This window comes from Andrographis paniculata, unplaced genomic scaffold, assembly GCF_009805555.1.
Source record: "Andrographis paniculata isolate CXL003 unplaced genomic scaffold, ASM980555v1 Contig55END, whole genome shotgun sequence".
Lineage (NCBI taxonomy): Eukaryota > Viridiplantae > Streptophyta > Magnoliopsida > Lamiales > Acanthaceae > Andrographis > Andrographis paniculata.
The window spans coordinates 860,849-881,557 of NW_026137590.1; the positions used below are offsets into that span (position 1 = coordinate 860,849).

General features: G+C 27.9%; 2 protein-coding genes and 1 long non-coding RNA gene across 3 annotated transcripts; all 3 read right to left on the reverse strand.

The window, feature by feature from the left end:
* Positions 1–5,886: 5,886 nt before the first annotated feature.
* On the reverse strand, positions 5,887–7,318 carry LOC127256422 (baicalein 7-O-glucuronosyltransferase-like). The gene has a single exon (XM_051282429.1). The coding sequence runs from the start codon at positions 7,263–7,265 to the stop codon at positions 5,895–5,897; it is 1,371 nt and encodes a 456-aa protein (XP_051138386.1). The 5' UTR covers positions 7,266–7,318; the 3' UTR covers positions 5,887–5,894.
* A 6,183-nt stretch (positions 7,319–13,501) lies between these two features.
* Positions 13,502–15,896, reverse strand: LOC127256158 (uncharacterized). The gene is made up of 2 exons (XR_007839774.1): positions 13,846–15,896; positions 13,502–13,743 (listed from the first exon to the last, which is right to left on the reverse strand). It is a non-coding gene; the product is annotated as an uncharacterized LOC127256158 (long non-coding RNA).
* Positions 15,897–18,313: 2,417 nt separating this feature from the next.
* LOC127256498 (UDP-glycosyltransferase 88B1-like) lies at positions 18,314–20,154 on the reverse strand. The gene has a single exon (XM_051282535.1). It carries the CDS (start codon positions 20,053–20,055, stop codon positions 18,646–18,648), a length of 1,410 nt encoding a protein of 469 aa, XP_051138492.1. The 5' UTR covers positions 20,056–20,154; the 3' UTR covers positions 18,314–18,645.
* Between the last annotated feature and the right edge of the window lie 555 nt (positions 20,155–20,709).

Genomic DNA, 20,709 nt, shown 5'->3' on the forward strand with positions numbered 1-20,709 from the left:
AATAATAATTTTTTTAAAATTATAAATATAAAAAAATTATAATGGAATAAAATATATATAATATATATCATTTTGTAGAAAATAAAATTTTTTATAATATAAATTTATAAATATATATGTATATTTATATATTTTATACAAATTAATACACATTTATATTATTATGGGTCTGTTGTCTACAGTTTGGCCGACCCAGATTGCAGTAAATTTGACATTATTATTTGTTTTTTTAAATTAAAATATATGTATGTTTCTTTTGGTTGAGTTTGAGAAATTTTAGTTCGGATTTGGTATTAAAATAATGTTTTGTGAGAGAAAAAAAATATATATTTTTTTTAGAAAACGCATAATCCAAATAGTAAAATTTGAAAAAATTGGAGTAAAGAAACATATTTAGGGTGTGTTTGTTTAGGGGTTTGGATTTTGAGTTGAGATTTGAATAGTAAAAAATTTGAATTTGAATAGTTATATGATGTGATATAAATAGGTGTGGATGTAATGTTTTGAATATAAAATTGATATTTAGTATAATATAAAAAATAAAAAATAATTATTTGATTTGATATTTTTGGGAGAAAAAAATAGGATGAATAGTCGATTTAAAATCCAATCCCCCAAACAAACACATCCTAATATAGGGAAAAAATATATACAATATATATGTCATTTTGTAGAGAATACAATTTTCTATAATACAAATAAATAAAAATTTAAATATATATATTGGGTATAATATAAATTAATAATTAAATCATACAATATAAATTTTATCAATTAAATTTAATACACATTTATATTATTTTATTTATTATCCCTCAAATCAATACACATCAAAACTCCCAAAAGCCCAACCAAACTCAGACGTAAAAGAAACAACAAAATTCAAACTCATCCCAAAATTCAAATAAAAACCAAAGCCAAATCCAAATTTTCCGAAACCTCCCTAAAGAAACACACCTACATTGATACCAAATCATTTTTAAATAATCAAATTAATATATATCATTAAAATAATAACTGTTCAATCCCCCAAACTTCTTCATCCACACTCACCATTTAATCATCTAACATAAATGTATATATACTAGTTTTTATTTAGTTACTAAATATAGAAAAAAATAATTTGGCTATTTTTATTTTTACAAGTAAAAAAAAAAAAAAAAGGATATTTTTGTAGAAATTATGAATATTGTGCTATTTGTATATAAATTACATTTACTATAATAAAAATAGATATTTTTAAATAAAATAAATAAAAATGATAAAAGTAAGGTCTTTAATTAGGATGGAGTAAATATTATTTATATGAGTACTATATAAAATTTTAACCACTGTAAAATAATACTACTATTATAATTTTAAAAATATTTTGATACACATTTTAGGTGGTGTGCAGATGGGGCTATGTGTGTTTCTTCCGCGTCCAAGAACCAATTTTGCCAAATAAATTAATTGATTAGACAATTTTTATATAGACTTCAGTTATCAAATTGAAATATTAAGGGGATCGACCAAAAAAAAAAGTAAAATTACTTTATTACAATAATCTCGTAATATATAGTCTCACTGTTGATTTTACGCCCCTCGGGAAATAAATACTCCATCCGTTATAATATAATAGTCTTATTTACAATTTTTGTCCGTCCCAAAGCAATAGTCTTATTTCCATAAATAATCATATCACCGTAAAACTATCCCTACTTTTTTTATTTTTATTACAAAATTGCTACTATTTTTTACAATAATACACTCATAAAGGCAAAAAAATCTTTTATCTATACTTTTCACCCACTGTCAATATAATATCAATATTTCTTAAATCTAGTGTCCAACCCAATTAAAATTATATTTATGAGACGGAGAAAATATATGTTTATGTATATTAAGAAAAAGAGAAGGAAGAGCCAGAGAGTGGAAAAACACACCTTATATTATTTCAATTCAAAAATTTTTAAATAAAAAATAAACTATAATCTTCCTATTATCTAAAAACAAAATAATCTTATCTAAGTAGGTATGATTGTTGTCGCTTAAATATTTTCTATTGATTTATTGGAATGAGCTAATTTTTTTTTTAATTTAATTATAAGCTAAAAATATAATTCACTTTAAATAAATTTTATTCTACAATCATTTTAAAATTTTATAAATTATTATTAAAAATATGTATTTATCTACTAGTATATAATTAAATTTTATATTTTTTAAAAAAATTGCATTTGAAATATTATCTTCTAAATTTTAATTAACGTATAAATTAAAAATTAAAAATATATATTTAATTTTAATTTTAAGTATAATATATAATTTAATTATTTTTATTTTTGTTTTTATGTTATTATTATTATTATGGACAAAGTTGTAATATAACTTAAAATTTTTTTTATTTTTTCAAAAACACCCTTCAGTCGCAATTTGGGCCATATCAAATTTTTGAGCCGGATCGGCCCAATCCGGATTTGAAGCATGCTGAGTTGGCATGGCCCAATTTCAAATAAGCTTGAGAAACTAGGCCCAAACACGATCCGATTTGAAATCGGATCTATCTTCATTTTTATTTTTATTTCATTAGTTAATATATATATATATAAATATATTAAATTTTAAATATTAATTTTAATGAATCGGGTCGAGCCAGACACGATCCGGTTCATTGGTATACTGGGCTTGGCACGGCTCGAAAAATTTTGAATTTTATTTTTTAGGCTCAAGTATAAATTTCTATGCCGGGTTTGATCAAATTTTCAAATTGTACCTATTTTTATCACCCTTCCCAATAAGGTGCTTCTAGAAAATATATTTTTGGAGCCCAAAAACTATTTATTTATGTTTTTAATAAAAAATCAATATAAACAAGAATAGATAATTTTAAAATTAAAAGTCTAAAGTATTTCTCCAATGCTAATCCAAACGGACCTCAAATATATTTTTCATTTGAATTGTAGCGTAACATTTGATACATTTCTATTTTAATAAATTATATTTATTTAAAATATATTTTGTGCACATTTTAATTCAATATAATAAAATTTTACAAAATAAATAAAATACGAGGTATTTTATACTTGTTTTATTAAAAACACAAGGATATAATTTAGCCTTTTTATTAATTTCAACAACATAATTTATTTTTCAAAAAAAAATGTAAACTAAAAATTAGAATAATAAAATAAATATTCACGTGTTCGTCAAGTGTCGCTGATTTGGCGGACACATGTCCTCCGGCAGCCACATGGGTGTCACGTGAACATCTCCGGCGCTAGAGGACTAAAATTACAAAAAATTTCTATTTACTGGAATTAAAAAAAAAAAAAAAATATTTTTAAAAAAGAAAAGAAAAAATTTATAAACCATAACAATTGCATCGGCAATTTTGCAGAATCATAAAAATATCCATTTTTTACTCTGAACAAATAATCAAAATAGTGGTTTGGGGTGGGGCTGTTGTCTTTGAAACACTTTTGTATTTGGTCCAAATAAGTTAGATTTCGTATCATTACATCAGTGTTGTCCGTTGGAAACATTTTTTAATATAACTATTTTTTATTGATTATTATTTTTTTTTTAATTTTACTATTTACCTAACATTATAAATACTCTTACAACTTACAATGTATTACACAAATATTATTACATTAGTATCACATAATACTAATTTTAATCATTTATACTTTATTTCTACTACATCTCAATATAATACAAATATTTTTAAAAATTTCATGCAAAAAATAAATGGATACATAGATATGAGACGGAATGAATATTTTTACATAATATATTTTTAATAAAAATTTATTATTTTTTTCACAAAATATAATACTCTAGGTTCGACAAGTCAAATCACAGTAGGCGTAGAGGAGAGGTAATATTCTGTGTTTTCAACTCTAATGGTGTTGAGAGTTATGTTTATGACTCTGATCTAGTAGACGTCTACACCACTTTCAGTCAATCTTGGCGAATTCAAATTCGTATATAAAAGATCTCGGCTATATCTTTTTCGGTCACTTGTGACAAACTCAAGCTTGTTGGATCATATCTTGAGTTTGAGGAGGTACGTTAAAATATATTTAGAAGTAATATATTATATTTATGGCAGTTATTTTATTTATACGAATTTTTGTCTTATTCAGACAATTTGTATATCGCTATAAATATATACGAATTCTTATGATTAAAATAAAAAAATTTAATTTTGTATTTTTAATACCTATAATCTTTTGTACGTTAATGTCTTATAAGTGCACATAGTACAACTCGATTTTAGAATCCATCGTTAGGGCTATCGACGGCATCGCATGAGGTGCTCGATAAAGTTCCTCCGTAACGGCTGTAATTTCGACGGGAAAATCTCGAGTTGGCGTTGCGGGCACGTCGATGAGGTATGTTTCTCACTATTATTATTTTTGTCTTCATTCTTTTCTTTTATTCTAAGTGCTTTTTTACCGTTCTAATTTTGTAGAATTTTTGGATAAGAGACTTTTTCTTTCTCGAGGGAAAAGTAATTTTATTTTGCCAATGGTACGGAGAATGGTGATTTTAGAGTTTTGTTTACATAACACACTTTCATTCATTTGATATTATTTAATTTTTTTTTTAAAAAATATCACATCAAATATACTTTTTCTCTCACAAAACATCAAATTAAATACTCCATCCGTCCCATTGAAATGTTACTATTTTTCATTTTTGTCCGTCTCAAAATAAGGTTACAATTTCCTAATTTAGTAATTGTACTACCTATTTAACATAATATATACCCTTTAAACTTACAATATATTACACAAATGTCATTATTTTTATATTAAACCATATTAATAGGGATATTCTTGTCTTTTTTACTACAATCTAATATAATATTATATTCAAAAATTTACGTGCAAAAAGCAAAAGCCACTCTTCCAACGGGACGGAGGGAGTACTATTTTTTTACTTTTTCTAAATTTTCAAAATTCCAAAACTTCCAAACACCTCTGTCTAAACAAAGTATAGTTCTTTCATATGGTTATGTCGGGGGGTTTAAAATTAAATTGAAATTGAAGAGGGTTTGTATGAATTAGTAAAATTCATAAGAAAGTATTTTGATTTAATAATTTATTTTTTTTTTAAAAAAAACGTATATATATATATATAAAAAATCAATTGTTAAGGGACTGAGAAATTACTAAAAATCAAATGTTTATTTAGGAAGGTTTGGGAAAATTTGGATTTGAGCTTGGTTTTTATTTGAATTTTGGGATGAATTTGAATATTGTTATTTCTTTTGTGTTTGAATTATGTTGGAGTTTAGGCAATTTTGATGTGTATCGATATGATGAATAATAAATAAAATAGTATAAATATGTATTAAATTTAATTGGTAAAATTTATATTGTATGATTTGATTATAAATTTATATTATACTCAATATATATTTAAATTTTTATTTATTTGTATTATAGAAAACTTTATTTTTTATAAAAAGACATATATATTATATATCTTTCAAACTTATAATAATTATTAATATTAAATAAATAAAATATTTGAATTATATTCATATTTTAAATTAAAAAAGAAAAAAACAATGTTTGCAAGCCTTTTCTGCTGCACTGCAGCGGCTTGCATGTGTACCCAGTTTGTCGGGCAAATCACTGCGCACAGTGATTTTGCCCATACCGAACTTGAGAAACATACCCTTTATTCTGCATTTAAGAAAGAGAGAAGATCATACGCGATAATTGCACGGTGATATCGCCCAAACCGTACTTGAGAAACATACCCTTTATTCTGCGTTTAAGAAAGAGAGAAGATCATTCGCGATATTCATTTTTAATTCAGCAATAATGACAGTCGCACGTTACTTTATTAATTACCAGCAAATAACATTACTTTACCGCAGTAACTAACCTCTTTTTTTAACCTTCACGCAATGATCGGATAAATTTCTCCAGCGCCGCCACCGACGTTCCGTTCCGCCGCGCCGCAGCGGCGGCGGACACCTTCATCTCGGAAACACGGTGCCTGATTGACTTCCCCGTCGCCGTCTCCATCAGCTCTCTAATTCGATTCTCCAATTCCTCCGCCGTCACGACGCCGTCCGCCGGAACCATCTTCACCGCCAGATTCAAATCCTCCACCAGAGATGCGCAGTTCATATGCTGCTCGGCGTATATCGGCCAGCCGATCATCGGAACCCCAAACGACACCGCCTCAAGTATGGAGCTCCGGCCGCAGTGAGTCACGAACGCGCCGACCGAGTTGTGACTCAGTACCTCCTTCTGTGGGGCCCACGATTTTATAACTAACCCACGCTTTTTCGTCCTTTCTAGAAAACCGTCGGGCAGGATTTCATCCAACTCAAATTCCCCCGCAGGCGACGAGCTCTGCATCTCCGGCGGACGCCGAACCGACCAGAGGAAGTGGTGACCGCTGTTTTCTAATCCGACGGCGATCTCCTTCACCTGTTTAGCCGAAAACAAACCTCTTCTACCGAAGCAAAGGAATATAACGCTTCGATTCGGCTGCGAATCGAGCCATTTCACGCATTCGTGAACGCCGCCGTTACTTTTACCGGCGGTTTCGCCGATCAGAGGTCCGATGTAGTAAGCTGGAGGAGTTACGCCGTTCGGAACGCATAAACCGTTTGATAATGCTTCCTTAGCGCGATACTCGAGAGCATCGAACGAATTCACGATGATTCCTTTCGATTTCCTAGCTTCCATGGCGGTTCTCAGAAAGTGTTGATAGTTGTTACTCTGACGGAACGCCATCAGCTTGGGTAATTCCGAGGTGTGCATCGGCGGTCCTCCAGGAAATTCGAGAAACTCATCCAAATCCGCGATGTTTCCAGCAACAATTTCATCAATCACCGGAAAGAACAGAAGCGAAGAAGCGCCAAATCCACCGTTGCTAACATAGAAATAAGTCGGAACATTCAAGCTCGTAGATACCTCGAACGCCGAGTAGCAGAAGAAATCGATGACAAACGCTACGATTTTGAGTTTCCGAGAGATCTCCTGGAGCGCATCGCGAACGTCTGCTTTGTTGAGGCGAGGAATTTCGAAGAGGAGCTCCACCGGATCGTCGATCGGTACCGAAGGAACAGCGGCGGGGATGCGGTGGTAAGTGACGGACGCCATATCCTCCACCTCCGCCGGAGCTGGAGCAGAACAGAGAACGGTGACTTTGACTGTAGGCTGATGTTTGGTGATGAACTTGGCGAGAATGAACATGGTGTTGATATGCTCCGGCGAGCTGTAGAGAACAATGGTGGAATCATCTTCCATGGCTGCTTCTAGAAGTTTCAACTCAATCCACAAGTTTCAGTCCCTCTAGATACCTACATGTATATATATGCATAGCAGACTTGCATTTCAATGACAACATTATATATTATCTTATGGTTCTAAATATTTGGGGTGTCAATTCGTATTTTTGGGTCGTGTTCGTGTCGGATTAAGACACGAGGATAACAAAAAAATTGTCAACTCGAACTCGATCCGAATCCGAAATCTGACATGAAACCCTAGACCCGAACATGATACGAATTCTTTCAGGTCGAGTTCAGGTTGACTTGAATTAGTTTTAGGAAACCCGAACAAACCTGATACGAACCCGACACGAAACAGACCCGAAAATTTAAAAAAAATTAAATTGACTTAAAAAATATTATTTTTATTTTAATTTTTATATTATTTTATATTTAAAATAATATAAATATTATAAATTAAAATAATAATAAAAAAAATTTCAGGTCAACCCGAAACACGAAACTCAAAACCTAACCTGATTTTGATATTTCAGGTTATCAGGTCAACCCGAAACACGACCCGAATACGACACGAATTTTTTTCGTTTCTGGTTCGAGTCGACCTGATTTTTTTCAAACCCGAAATACCCAAATCCGAACCTCAAAAATTTTAGATCGAACGGGTTCGATTTTTCGGATCGGATTTACTTTTGGACACCCCTACTAAATATAATATATTTAAATAATATATAAAACGAAAAAATCTTAAAAACGTAACTCGAAGTGCCGTGCAACATTTTCTACTAGTATTATAATAATAAAAAAAAATACTAATAATAATATACATAACAGCAGTTAATAGAGACAAAGGTAGCGTTATATCACTTGTCACATATGCTTTCACTTAACGAAATTTGTTCGTCGAATTTAATTTACGGAGTATTAGGTTCAATCGAGATTTATTCAATGCGCATTTTCAAAATTTTTCAAACCAAACTAAGAAAACGAAAATACACATTAATTTTGAATATATTTGTTTTCTCTTTTAAGGTTAGTAGCAGGAATAGGTAAATAAAAAATAATAATATTTTATTCGTTCATTTAATAAATTTATATTTATTTTTAGTGTAATTGTACTTAATATTAAAAATATTTTATATTTGTATAACCTTTTATCCAAATATTATTATTTTTTTGTTATAACATATTAATAGACACATTTTTATCAAATATGGACACGCAAAAAAAAGTAAATGTCAACTTGATAAATGGTTGGAGATAGTACTTTGTATTAAATTATTAACTTTTGTATATAATTAGCAAAAATAAATACAGTCTAAAATTTTGTTTTTATTTTAACAAGAAAAAACCATATTTGGTATGTCATAATCAAAAATATCTTTTTAGTAAAAATAATTTTTATATAAATATCAAAATATTTTTAATTTCTATTAAAATATTTATTGTTTTAACAAAAATATTAAAATCATCTAAATATATAAAATTATATAATCAATTTTAATTTATTATTAGAAAAAAACATAAAATAGTACCTAAATAATTTTACTATCTGTGTAAAGAAAATAAACAAATATGTTACACCGGACATAGAAAAGAGTATAATTTTATAAATTTATTTAGATATATATTTTAAATTTATTTTAAATAAATTAAATTCAATCTAATTTCCAGCAAATAATTTAAAGTTTGTTTGGTTTTGATTCGAATTTAAAATTTTAATTTAAATAATATATTTTTATTTAAACAGTAGTGCAAATATTATTTTAAAAAAAACAAATATATTCGATTAGTTAGAAATTGAATATTGTAAAATTAATTTAGCATTTTAAATAAAAATAGATATTATATACTCTAAAAATAAATAAAAAAATATTTTTAAAAATATGTAAATTGGAAATATATACTATATGTTTGTCCGAATTACAAATATATATTTTATGAAAATTATTTATTTTTAATACTAAATATTAATAACAATATATTTTAATATGCAATATGAAAATATAGTTATACAAGAATATGTTTATTTATCTCACGTAAAAGTACATAATTTCTTTTATAATAAAACTAATTATTTATTAATATGAAAATATTTTTTAATTTTTTTATATAAATCAATAAACAAATAATTATACGTACAATTAATTTATAAATAAAGTACATGAGATAAAAATATCAAAATAATACTTCCTCCGTCGTTCAAATCTATACTTACTTTTCTTTTGGGTTGTTATCGGAAAAATATTCTTATTTCCTTTTTAAGTAAAAAATTATTTTATTTTTATATTTTCTTTTACTATAAAAAAAAATTATTAATTATTATTTATTTTTATTAAAATTCATACCCGGTCAAATGAACACACATTTGCACAACGGAGAGAGTATTTCATATTTTTACTAACAATGAAGTGGTATTGTTTTTAAATTTATTACAATATTCTCTTTCCATTGGAAATAAGTACAAGAATAGTAAATTCGAAATGCTAATGTAAAGACTGTGATGCTGACAATGACTTAACAAAAGTATTGTGTTGTTTAGTACCGTTATATCAGCATATTCAACTACCGCGGGCAACGAGATTTTGTTATTTTAATATTTTAAAAATAGTGTAAATTTTATTATTGATTATTAGAAATTACTCCATTCGTCTTATATTTTGGGTATATTATTGCAAATACGATAATTTAGGTAAAGTATATTTAGTAAGTAATTAAAAAGTGTATTAATAAAAATAATTATAAATTAAGATAAATAAATAATTTAACTATGGACAAGTTATATGAGACGGATAAAAATAGAAAATATTGACAAATTATGTAGACGGAGGAGTATAAAAATATTTTGAAAATTTATAATACTCCCTCCGTTCCGATGCAAGGTTGTCGTTTACTTTTTGCACGTAGATTTTTTAATATTAGTATTATAATGAGTTGTAATGAAAAAGACGAAAATGCCCATATTAGTATTGTGTAATATAAAAGTATTGACATTTATGTAATATAGTGTAAGTTGAAATGGTATTTATTATGTTAAGTAGGTAGTACAATTACTAAATTAGGAAATGACATCCTTATTTTGGAACGGACGAAAATGAAAAATGACAACATTTCAATTGGAAGGAGGGAGTAGTAATTTTTTGGTGAATGATTTTTTATTATATTTTAAATATTTTATGAAAATAATAATAATTATATATATTTTTTAATTGAGAATGATGTAATTTATAAAAAAAATGCTAAATTATATAATACACCGTTATATTTTAGTAAAAATGTATATCTAGTGTTCTTAATGATTACTTTAAGAAAAAAATTAGTTTGTTTATTTAATATTATTTATTTATTATAAATATTATTATATACAATTATTAATATTTAATATTTAATTCCCTCAGCTACATCCCGTGTTTGTTCAATTTCCATATTTATGTGACCGATTGATTAAGTTCGGGTCGTAAGATTCGAACTCGTTCGACACTTATTTTATAAATATTATATTTTTAATATATAAATTTAGTAAATTATTTTTTATTAATAATTTATTATAATGAAATATTTAATTTTATTGACAAATAGAAATTTGAATATTAAAGATTATATATATTACTCATGTTCGGCCCTAAGGTCCACATTTATTTTTTTACGTGTTGATTTTTAAATATCAATTATTATATTAAAATTTAATTCAAATCAAGAGGTAATAATACAAATATTTATATTAGTGTCTTATAATACTAGTATAATGACATTTATATAAAAAATTATATATATTTGAACAATTTCTTATTCTGCACCTCATTAAAAAATAATACTCCCTATGTCCTATATCTATATATTCATTTACTTTTTGCATGGAGTTTTAGAAATATTAGTATTATATTGGAAAATAGTAGAAATAAATGTAAAAATACTAAATTATCCTTATCAGTATTCTATGATATAAAATTAATGATATTTGTGTAATATATTATAAATTAGAAGGATATTTGTAATGTTAGGTAGATAGTACAGTTATTAAAAAAAATGTAAAATTGCTTATAACTCCCCTGTGGTTTCGAAATTCAACTTAAAATCTCCCTATACTTTAAAAATTGCATGGTACCCCCTTACTTTTGAAAACGTTGCATAAAACCCCACCACCATGAAATTTTTCTTGTGTGATAAGAAGATGATTTCCTATCTATATGTTTTGCATGGTAGGAGGGTTTTATGTAATATTTTTGAAAGTATAAGTGAGCGTCATGCAATTTTTTAAAATAAAATGGGAATTTAGTCTGAGTTTCGAAACCACAAAGTGGTTTCATACAACATTTTTTAAAGTATAAGGGGACGTCATGCAATTTTTAAAATAGAGGGAAAATTTACACTAAATTTCGAAACCACAAAGAAGTTATGGACGATTCTGTCTAAAAATATATATATTTTTTATTATAGGACAAAAAAAAAATATAAAAATAAAAAGATTTTTAAAAGACGAATGGAGTAAAAAGTTGCGGAAGATTTGTACAATTGAAAACTTAAAAGTTCGTGCCATGGTTTTCTTTCCCATGTGTCTTCCCATTGAAAACAACAATAAATGATTAAAATCTTCAAACTTCAAATTATATCACATCATTCATATTTCAAATTAAAATAAAGTATCGTCTCCCTTCCGCAACAACGGTATTATTTATTTTTTACTTTTTTATGTATATTTTTTAATATTAATATTATATTAATTCAAAATAAAAAAAAATATTTTTATTAGTAAAATTTAATATAAAAATAATAAAATTTATGTAATATATTATAAAAGTTTTTATTATATTAAATAAATAGTATAATTATTAAATTTAAAAATAATATTTTTATTTTGAGACACATAAAAATAAAAAACGATATAATCTTATGAGACAGATAAAATATTACGATATAATCTTATGAGATAGATAAAATATTCTATTTCATTGTGTATTTTAGATTACAAAGTCTCATAATAATTACTATATTTTTTATTTTAAATGGTCATGATTTCATAAAACTGATAGATTTTTATTTTTAATAAATTATATATAATAAATATAAATCAAATTAATTACTTCTTCCGTCTATTTTTTATTGTTCTGAAGTATATTTATATGGTTTTTTAAGTGATTGTCTTTTTTTATGAATGGACAAATTTGCTCTTAAATGTATGGTAGATATTAAAAGTAATAAATGAATGACGGATAAAAATATAAAATTTGTATTTAAAAAAAAAATAGGATAATAGTTGTTGGACGTCCTAAATAGGAAAGTATAGGACATTAATTTGTGGACGGATGAAGTAAAAAATACAGATCCGTCTGTCCCTCGAAACCATCAAATGAGATGCTGCCACGTACATATTTTATATTGTTAATATTTTACTTTATAGTATTAAATTGTCACACAGGAGCCGAGGACCTATGCCATGTAATACCAAATCAAAATTTTTATATTATATATATATATATATTATAGATTTAAAAAAAAGGAAAAATTCTTATATTTTTATTTATCTTTTTATTATATAAATATTTTTATTCATATATAAAACTTTGATATGAAACGATATTTTTTTTTCTCTCCCATTAAAAATAAACTGTTTTTATTTATATATAAAATATTTATTAGTATCATATCAAATATATTATAAATTTTATTATTTTTAAATTAAAATTCAGATTCATCGTTAAAGAAATAAGTGGCTTTTTTCGTATTTTTTTTACTATCTAATCTCTATAATTTTTTTTTTTATAAAAAATACTATTAATTTTCTTTTAATAATATTACGTACACAGTACTATTTAAATAAAAAACTTAAATCACAGTATAAACACACATTTAGGCTATGTTTGCTGATAAGTTTCGATTCAAATTTTACTATTTCCTATTTTTCCAAAAAAATTTAAATTAATATTTTATTTTTATATTATATTAAAAATTAATTTAAATTTAAAATATTACTCCCTCCGTTCCACATACTATATCCACATTTCTGTCCGTCCCACATTTTATGTCACTTTTCTTTTTTGAAAAATGATTACACACTTTAATCTTATTTTAAATTTTTTAATTAATTTTTTTTAAATTTTAATTAGACTTATTGACACGACCCCACTTACACTATACTACTAACGGCAATTCAACCTATTTGTAAACGGTAAACATGTTATAATCCCTCTTACTTACTTTCATATATATAACAATCTGTTAACCTGCTATATATTTTTTTCTCGTCAAAACATAACATAACTCAACGGTAACCTGTTAAAATTCACCAAAAGGATCTCAAACCATATCAAAAACTACGTAATCGACATACTATTTATAACAACACCATACAACTTCTAAATCTCCGTAGAACAACGGAAGCAAAACAAGCCACGGTCCTGCCCGTAGGTCGTCATCTATGTACACGGTAACTCAAAATGCCTGTAAGAGCGCCACTGCTACTCCAGTCTGTCCACCAAGTCATATATCATCAGGATTACCTACAATGCATAAATTGAGTGCTCTGTAAGTAGAAATTATGCATGATGTGAAGTTTATCTCAAAATTCTCACTATACAGAATGTGCTCTCGTTTGAAATTACCAATTTATTTATGAAATACTTTCCAGGGCCCCTAGACATACTGTTATACACCGGAAGAGCTCAATATCCATATATTCAAATCAAACGGTGGCCTACACCAGGTAGCCTACACCGGGTCTCATCGTAAGGTTTCCCCGGGTCGCTTCTTTCCAAGTCGCCTCTTCCGAATGCATTGTTTATGCATTGTATGGAAAGTCACAATAGACGGTGGCCTACACCAGGTAGCCTACACCAGGTTTCCCCAGGTCGTCTCTCCCGCCCTCGGTGTATAATCAGCGGTCGAACATAGTAAAACCATCTTATTTCATTTCAATGCATGATATATATGTTTAATGAAAATGCAATGCAACATATTTCACAATATACAGATATTATTGAACTCACTGGTTCAAACCACATCAATTTTGGAGCTCACAGACTCCTTCAACATCAAATATAGAGTTCACAGGTTCGACCATATCACATAATGAGCTCACATACTGAAACCAATTTGTATACGGAGCTCACAGGCTCAAACCACACAATCACATAATATTAATCACAACTTTCTGATATTCACATATTATCAAACAAACATAAATAACTTACAAAATAATATATTATACATTGTAGTTGCAAATGAGTTTCTACTTACCTGAAATTCGCCAAAAACGTCAATAATCCTAACTTTTATAGCCCTTTTAATGATTCCAGTCTCGTATCTAATAACAATTAATTACAAATATTACCCCAATTTACTAAATAATTATTTATACTCAAAACTTCCGTTACTTAATAAAATAGTAATAATTCATGAACACAAAAATACATGAATTAGGCTTTTAACGAATTCGGCGTAAATTTTTTTTTTTTGTTCTTTTCCGCGTTTGCCTTTCTCCATGTCCTCTTCGAATTGAATTGAAATGGACAAGGTGGGGGTGGGGTTTATTACCCCGGCCCACGGGGTTACATTTTATTATTATTATTCTCCCTGTCCTCTTCTAATTGAATTGAAATGGATAAGGTGGGGGCGAGGTTATTACCCCATCCCACCGCCTTACATTTTATTATTATTATTATTATTTTCATAATTATTATTTATTTATTTAGTTGTTTTATTTATTTTAATTTGTATTTAATTAATACAATAAATTTTCAAATAATCTATATTTAATTTACATCACTAGTATCCAAATAATTTATCAAATTTATTTGTATTTTACTAGAATTTCATATAAATTATGATAATATTTTATTATTAATAAATAGGTAACGTATATACCAAATTATAAGCAATTTAATATATAAGTAATTTACCGGCACCTAAAATATAAAATATATTTTGGCCAATGAGTAGTGAGAAAGTCTGGTATCACACTAATTAGTTATCTTAATTTATAATTATTTATATTATAAGATAATTATTTTCACTAATATATTTTTAATTATCTACTAATTACATCACTTTTAAAATACCGTATTTACAGTGTAGCAAACATGGTATATAAAATGAAGGTAGTATTATTTAAAATAATACTACCAACTCCATATCACGGAGATATGGAGGTGGATGGACTGGTTGGGGTAGTTGGGTTGGGTAGCTGGGAGAGGGGGGTCTTTGTATGTTGTTGTTACCTATTAACATATTGTTAAACTAAATAATGAAATAAATGGTGTGTTTTTTTATATTAAATAAAATAGTAATATTCAAATTCTATAATTTTTAATAAATATATATTTTTTTGAAATAAAAGTCACATATAAATATTATTAAAATTAAATTTTAATTTCAAATTAAAATCAAAGACACCAAAAAAAAAGATAACAATGGTATAAACTTGTTAATATATTTATTTAGTATTTTAGTTTGAAATATACATATTTTTGAGTGAAATATAAAAAATTGTGTCGATAATATAAAAATAATATTCGTGTAGAATATTAATTTTTTATGAGACAATAAAATATATTCCCTCGGTCCATCCGTAATCTTCTTATTAAATTATTGCATGTTAATATTTAAATATTAATTATTATATAATAATGTAGTACAAATTAAGGGGAAAAACAAAAACAATCTTATAATACTAATATAATGTTATTTGTACAAAAAATAAAACAAATATAAAAATATTTTTAATATTAAAAAATAATAACACCAAATATAAATAAAAAATTTAGTGCTGAACAGAGGGAATATTATATATTTTGAAATTTGTATCCTAATTTTTTTTAATGGGAGAATAAAGTTATAATAATAATAATAATAACTATAAAAATATACTGATAGATTTTCTGAATAAATGATAAATCCAAAATTAATCTAGTGTGATTTTTCCCCAGAGATTGGTTCTCAGGGTATTACTACGTTCGGTCGGGGGTTTACCAAATGTGTATTTTCAGATAACGATTGCGAATTTCCACGTCATTTTAAAAAAATAAAAAATAAAAAATAAAAAATAAAATCTAATCTATGTAAGAATATTGGATTTGAAATCAGATCCGACCAGTAGACAAGCAGCATTGACGAGTGGAGTATATTTTTATTATTCATTAATTTTTTTTAAATAAAAATAAAATATTTAGAGTATATTTCCAGTTGTCCAAACGGCCCGTTTAGAGTATTACTAAAATTAATCCAGCCCGGCCCACGAATCGTATTATATTGGGTCATATTTAATTTTTTATGGAATAAAATAAAATATAAAACGTGGCCCGAAGCGTTTATAGGCCGGGTCAATTTTGAGTTGAAATTATCCTCAAACCACTTTCCAACTAATGGGCCCAAATGGACTTATATTAAAATTGAGGCCCGACCCAAATTAAATTTCAAAATACCTTTGTATTTGATGTTTTTTACAAGACACTATTCACAATTTTTTTTTTTAATCTTTAGATAAATATTTTTAAAATTTACTATTTGTATTTTATATTTTTAAAAAATATACTCCCTCCTCCTACAAACTAACCTCTTACTTTCTTTGGAATGTCCAATAATTATTGTCCTCTTTCTATTTTTATATACAAAATTTACTCTTTTATCCTTACTTTATTTACTCTTTCATTTTCTATACAGACAAATTTGTCATTTTATAATAAAAACTCTAATTGCCTAAAAATGCATGTAAATATCAAATAGAATATTAGAAAATAGACGGATAAAGTATATTTTTATAAAATATTATTTTAATATTAATTTCAAATCAAATCTTTAAAATTTTTTTGGCAAAGAAACGCATCAAATTCTATTATTATTTGTATTATAATAATTAATAAATTAAAAATATTTATTTTAAATTTTTTATCATTTAAAACTCATACGTCCTATATGTTTGTGTTATGTCAACTCATGGTTTGTTCTGCCTGTCCTGTCTATATAAAATACTTACAAATAATAAAAATAAATTATTTAACAATTTTTTTCACAAAAATCAATAAATATTACTCTTTTTATTTCATTCAAATGGATTTATCTTTATAGCAAATTAAGATATAATATTTTATTAATTAATAAAATGTAAAATAATTTTAATATTTTTATCGTTATATATATATTTGTATAAATTAATTATATGTATAATAATAGTTATAATTTATGTAAAAATTTATACTATTTTGATACTAATATTTTTACTATAATAATAAAATGATAAAACCAATACTTTCGGATGGACTTTAAACTCAAAAATTTATAACCACTATAAAAATAAAGGGAGAATTCACTTTGTATTAAAATATTGATGTGGTTTTATATATATATTTAATATGAACAATTATATTTGATAATATAAAAGAATAATAAATTTGTTTGTTTAGTGTTTAAATTTGATGTATTCTTTATTATGTGAGATATATAAAAAGTAATAGTATTTATTTATTGTTGACTATGTGTCAGATAATAAAATAAATATTATTACATTCGTCCGTCACAAAATATACATATTTTTATTTTGCATTATTCAATTATAATATAATTATTTTTTAGTAACTATAAATCATATTCTTTCTACAAATATATATATTTTACAATCACATCGTTAATTTTATATCAAAAGACAAAACAAGATTATTTTTACATTACTTTTAACCACCCACTATAATTAAAATACTACTATTATTTTTTAAACTCCGCGTCAAAAATAAATATATGTTTGACGAAGGGACTATATATTAATAATCGTGTACAATAAAAAGTGTTGTGTAAACATAATACTCCATATTTTAATTCTAATTAATAGTTAAAAATAATATAATTCATATATATTTTTTGGTATAAAAATAATAATATGCCGGTAAAATAAGAATATTTATAAAAAAATTAATCTATTTTTATAATTAAATAATTTAAAATAAAAATATATATACAAAAGAACTACACTCTTCGTTCCAAAATAATAGTTTTATTTTGCAATTTTTGTCTGTCTCAAAACAATAATTTTATATATTGCATCTTTTAAATTATTTATATAAATTATCCTACTTTGTCAAGTGAGCAAACCCAAAATTTAAAATTATTTAAAATAAATAATAATAGATATTATAATAATAAACCAGTCCAAACTTACAAACAAATTAACAAACATACCGTTCAAATACCTAAATATTCTATACTTACTGTCTTATTTCAAATAAAATATTTTTTCAAAATATTTATTACATATATTTATTATTTTTATACTTCTTAAATAACTCACAAAAAAATTCAGTTTAAATTATCTGAAAAATCATCTACACAAAACAAAATAGGGATAAAATAGTGTGATACGCGTGAGATTGTGAGGGCCCGTGAAGGCGCGTGCAGTGGAGTTCCTAATGAAATAATCACTTACCTCTGGAAGTCCAGAGGTCCAGGAGCTTCTCAAGCGCAGCAATGGAAGAACCGCCGTCGGAAACGGCGGCCTTAGCCTCCTGACACATAACTTCCACCACTTTCCTGACCTCCGACTCCGCCTCCATCACCTCCTTCACTCGCCTCTCCACCTCCGCCGCCGCCACAAATCCGTCCGCCGCCGCTTCCATACTCACCGCCAATTTCATGTCCTCCACCATCACCACTCTGTTCATCTTCTGCTCCGCATAAATCGGCCAGGCGACCATCGGAACTCCGGCGCAGACCGCCTCCAGCACAGAATTCCACCCACAGTGAGTCACGAATCCGCCGACGGCGCCGTGGTTGAGCACCGCCACCTGCGGCGCCCACGACTCCACCACGAACCCCCTGTCCTTCGTCCGCTCGAGAAAACCGGCCGGCAGAAGCCTCTCCAACTCCGGCGGCGGCGGCGGTTCGAACCGCTTCCTCGGATCCGCCGTCGGAGGCGACCGCACCACCCATAGGAACCTCTCGCCGCTCCTCTCCAAACCGCCGGCGATTTCTCGCAACTGCTCCGCCGAGTGCAAACCTAAACTTCCAAAGCATAAGAAAACGACGCTTCTCTCCGGCTGACCGTCCAGCCACCGGAGACACTCATTATCGCCGCCGTGGTGACCGTCGGAATCCAATAACGGTCCGACGCAGTACACCGGCGGCGTACGGCCGCCAGGATTGCATTTCCCCTCTCGTATGGATCTGAGAGCTTTCGTTTCTAGGTTTTCGAAGGTATTCACAATTATTCCATCCGATTTCACCAAATCGAAGCTAAATTTCACAAAATCATCATAATCAGAAGAATCGCGGTCGAGAAGAGGCAGAATCATGTCCTTCGCCGGAACAATCGCCGGAATCCCCGGAACATTCAAGCTCGTGTTCATATCTCTAAAGCTCTCAGTCGTAGTTTCATCAATTTCAGGCAAACAGAGGAAAAAAGCGAGAATACATGCACCGGAGGTGATGAAATAGTAGGTAGGGATTCTGAGCTCCTTAGCGATGGCGAGGGAGGGGCAGAAGAAATCGATGATGAAGGCGGAGACGGCGGCGGATGCAGAAATCTGTTCGAGCGTACGGCGGACGGCGTCGTTGCTGCGGCGGAGGACGTGGAAAATGACGGATTCCATGGAGGGGAAGGAGGAGAAGTCGTGGACGGTAACTTGGGGCAGGTGGTGGAAGGTGATGGAAGGTACAGTGGCGGAGATGCGGCGGATGTAGGCTGCGGTGGATCCGGTGTTGAAGGAGGGAGGAGCGATGAGGACGGCGATGGCGGTGGAAGGACGGCGGCGGAGGATGAACTTTGCGAGCTCAACCATGGCGATAACGTGACCCATGCCGGGAGAAGGGTAGAGGACTATGGTCTCCATTTGCAGTTAGCAGTTAGCACTGTGATGCCCCGCACTCTTCAATTATGTGCGTACGCCTCTCTCTCTCTCTCTCTCTCTATCTCTCTTTCTCTACGTATATATATATTTAGAAAGTTTTATACTCCCTCGGTCGCTCTTCTCTTTAAAAATAGTAATGGGTTATTTGCTTTTTATCAATCCGTTCGTCTCAACCACCAGTCTTTTCATTTTAATTTGTCTCGCTTAATCTGTTATTTGTTTTTTTTTTCTAAAAAAATAAACTATACATCTTAATTTCATATTAAAATTTTAAATTTATAATTTTTTTTAATTTTAATTAAATTAATTAATTATAATTTTAATCTAAAATTATTTTTATTATATAATAATTATTTTTTCTAATATATTTTTAATTATTTATTAATTATATTTTCATGTCTATATTAAACCAGATACAATAGCCTGATAGTTTCTTTTGATGGGTTTGGAAAAAAATTAGTTTGAATTTGGTATAAAAATAACGTTTGGTGAGATATTTTGTGTGAGAAAATAAAAAAACGCAGAGTTCAAATAATAAAGGAAAAACTCGGCTAAAAATATATACTCTTATTAATAAAAATATATAAGATGATTTAACATTTGTCCACTATAACATTAGTGAAATAAAATAATATT

Coding starts and splice junctions, on each gene's coding strand:
- LOC127256422 (XM_051282429.1), bottom strand. CDS start 7,265: ATGGAAGATGATTCCACCATTGTTCTCTACAGCTCGCCGGAGCATATC.
- LOC127256498 (XM_051282535.1), bottom strand. CDS start 20,055: ATGGAGACCATAGTCCTCTACCCTTCTCCCGGCATGGGTCACGTTATC.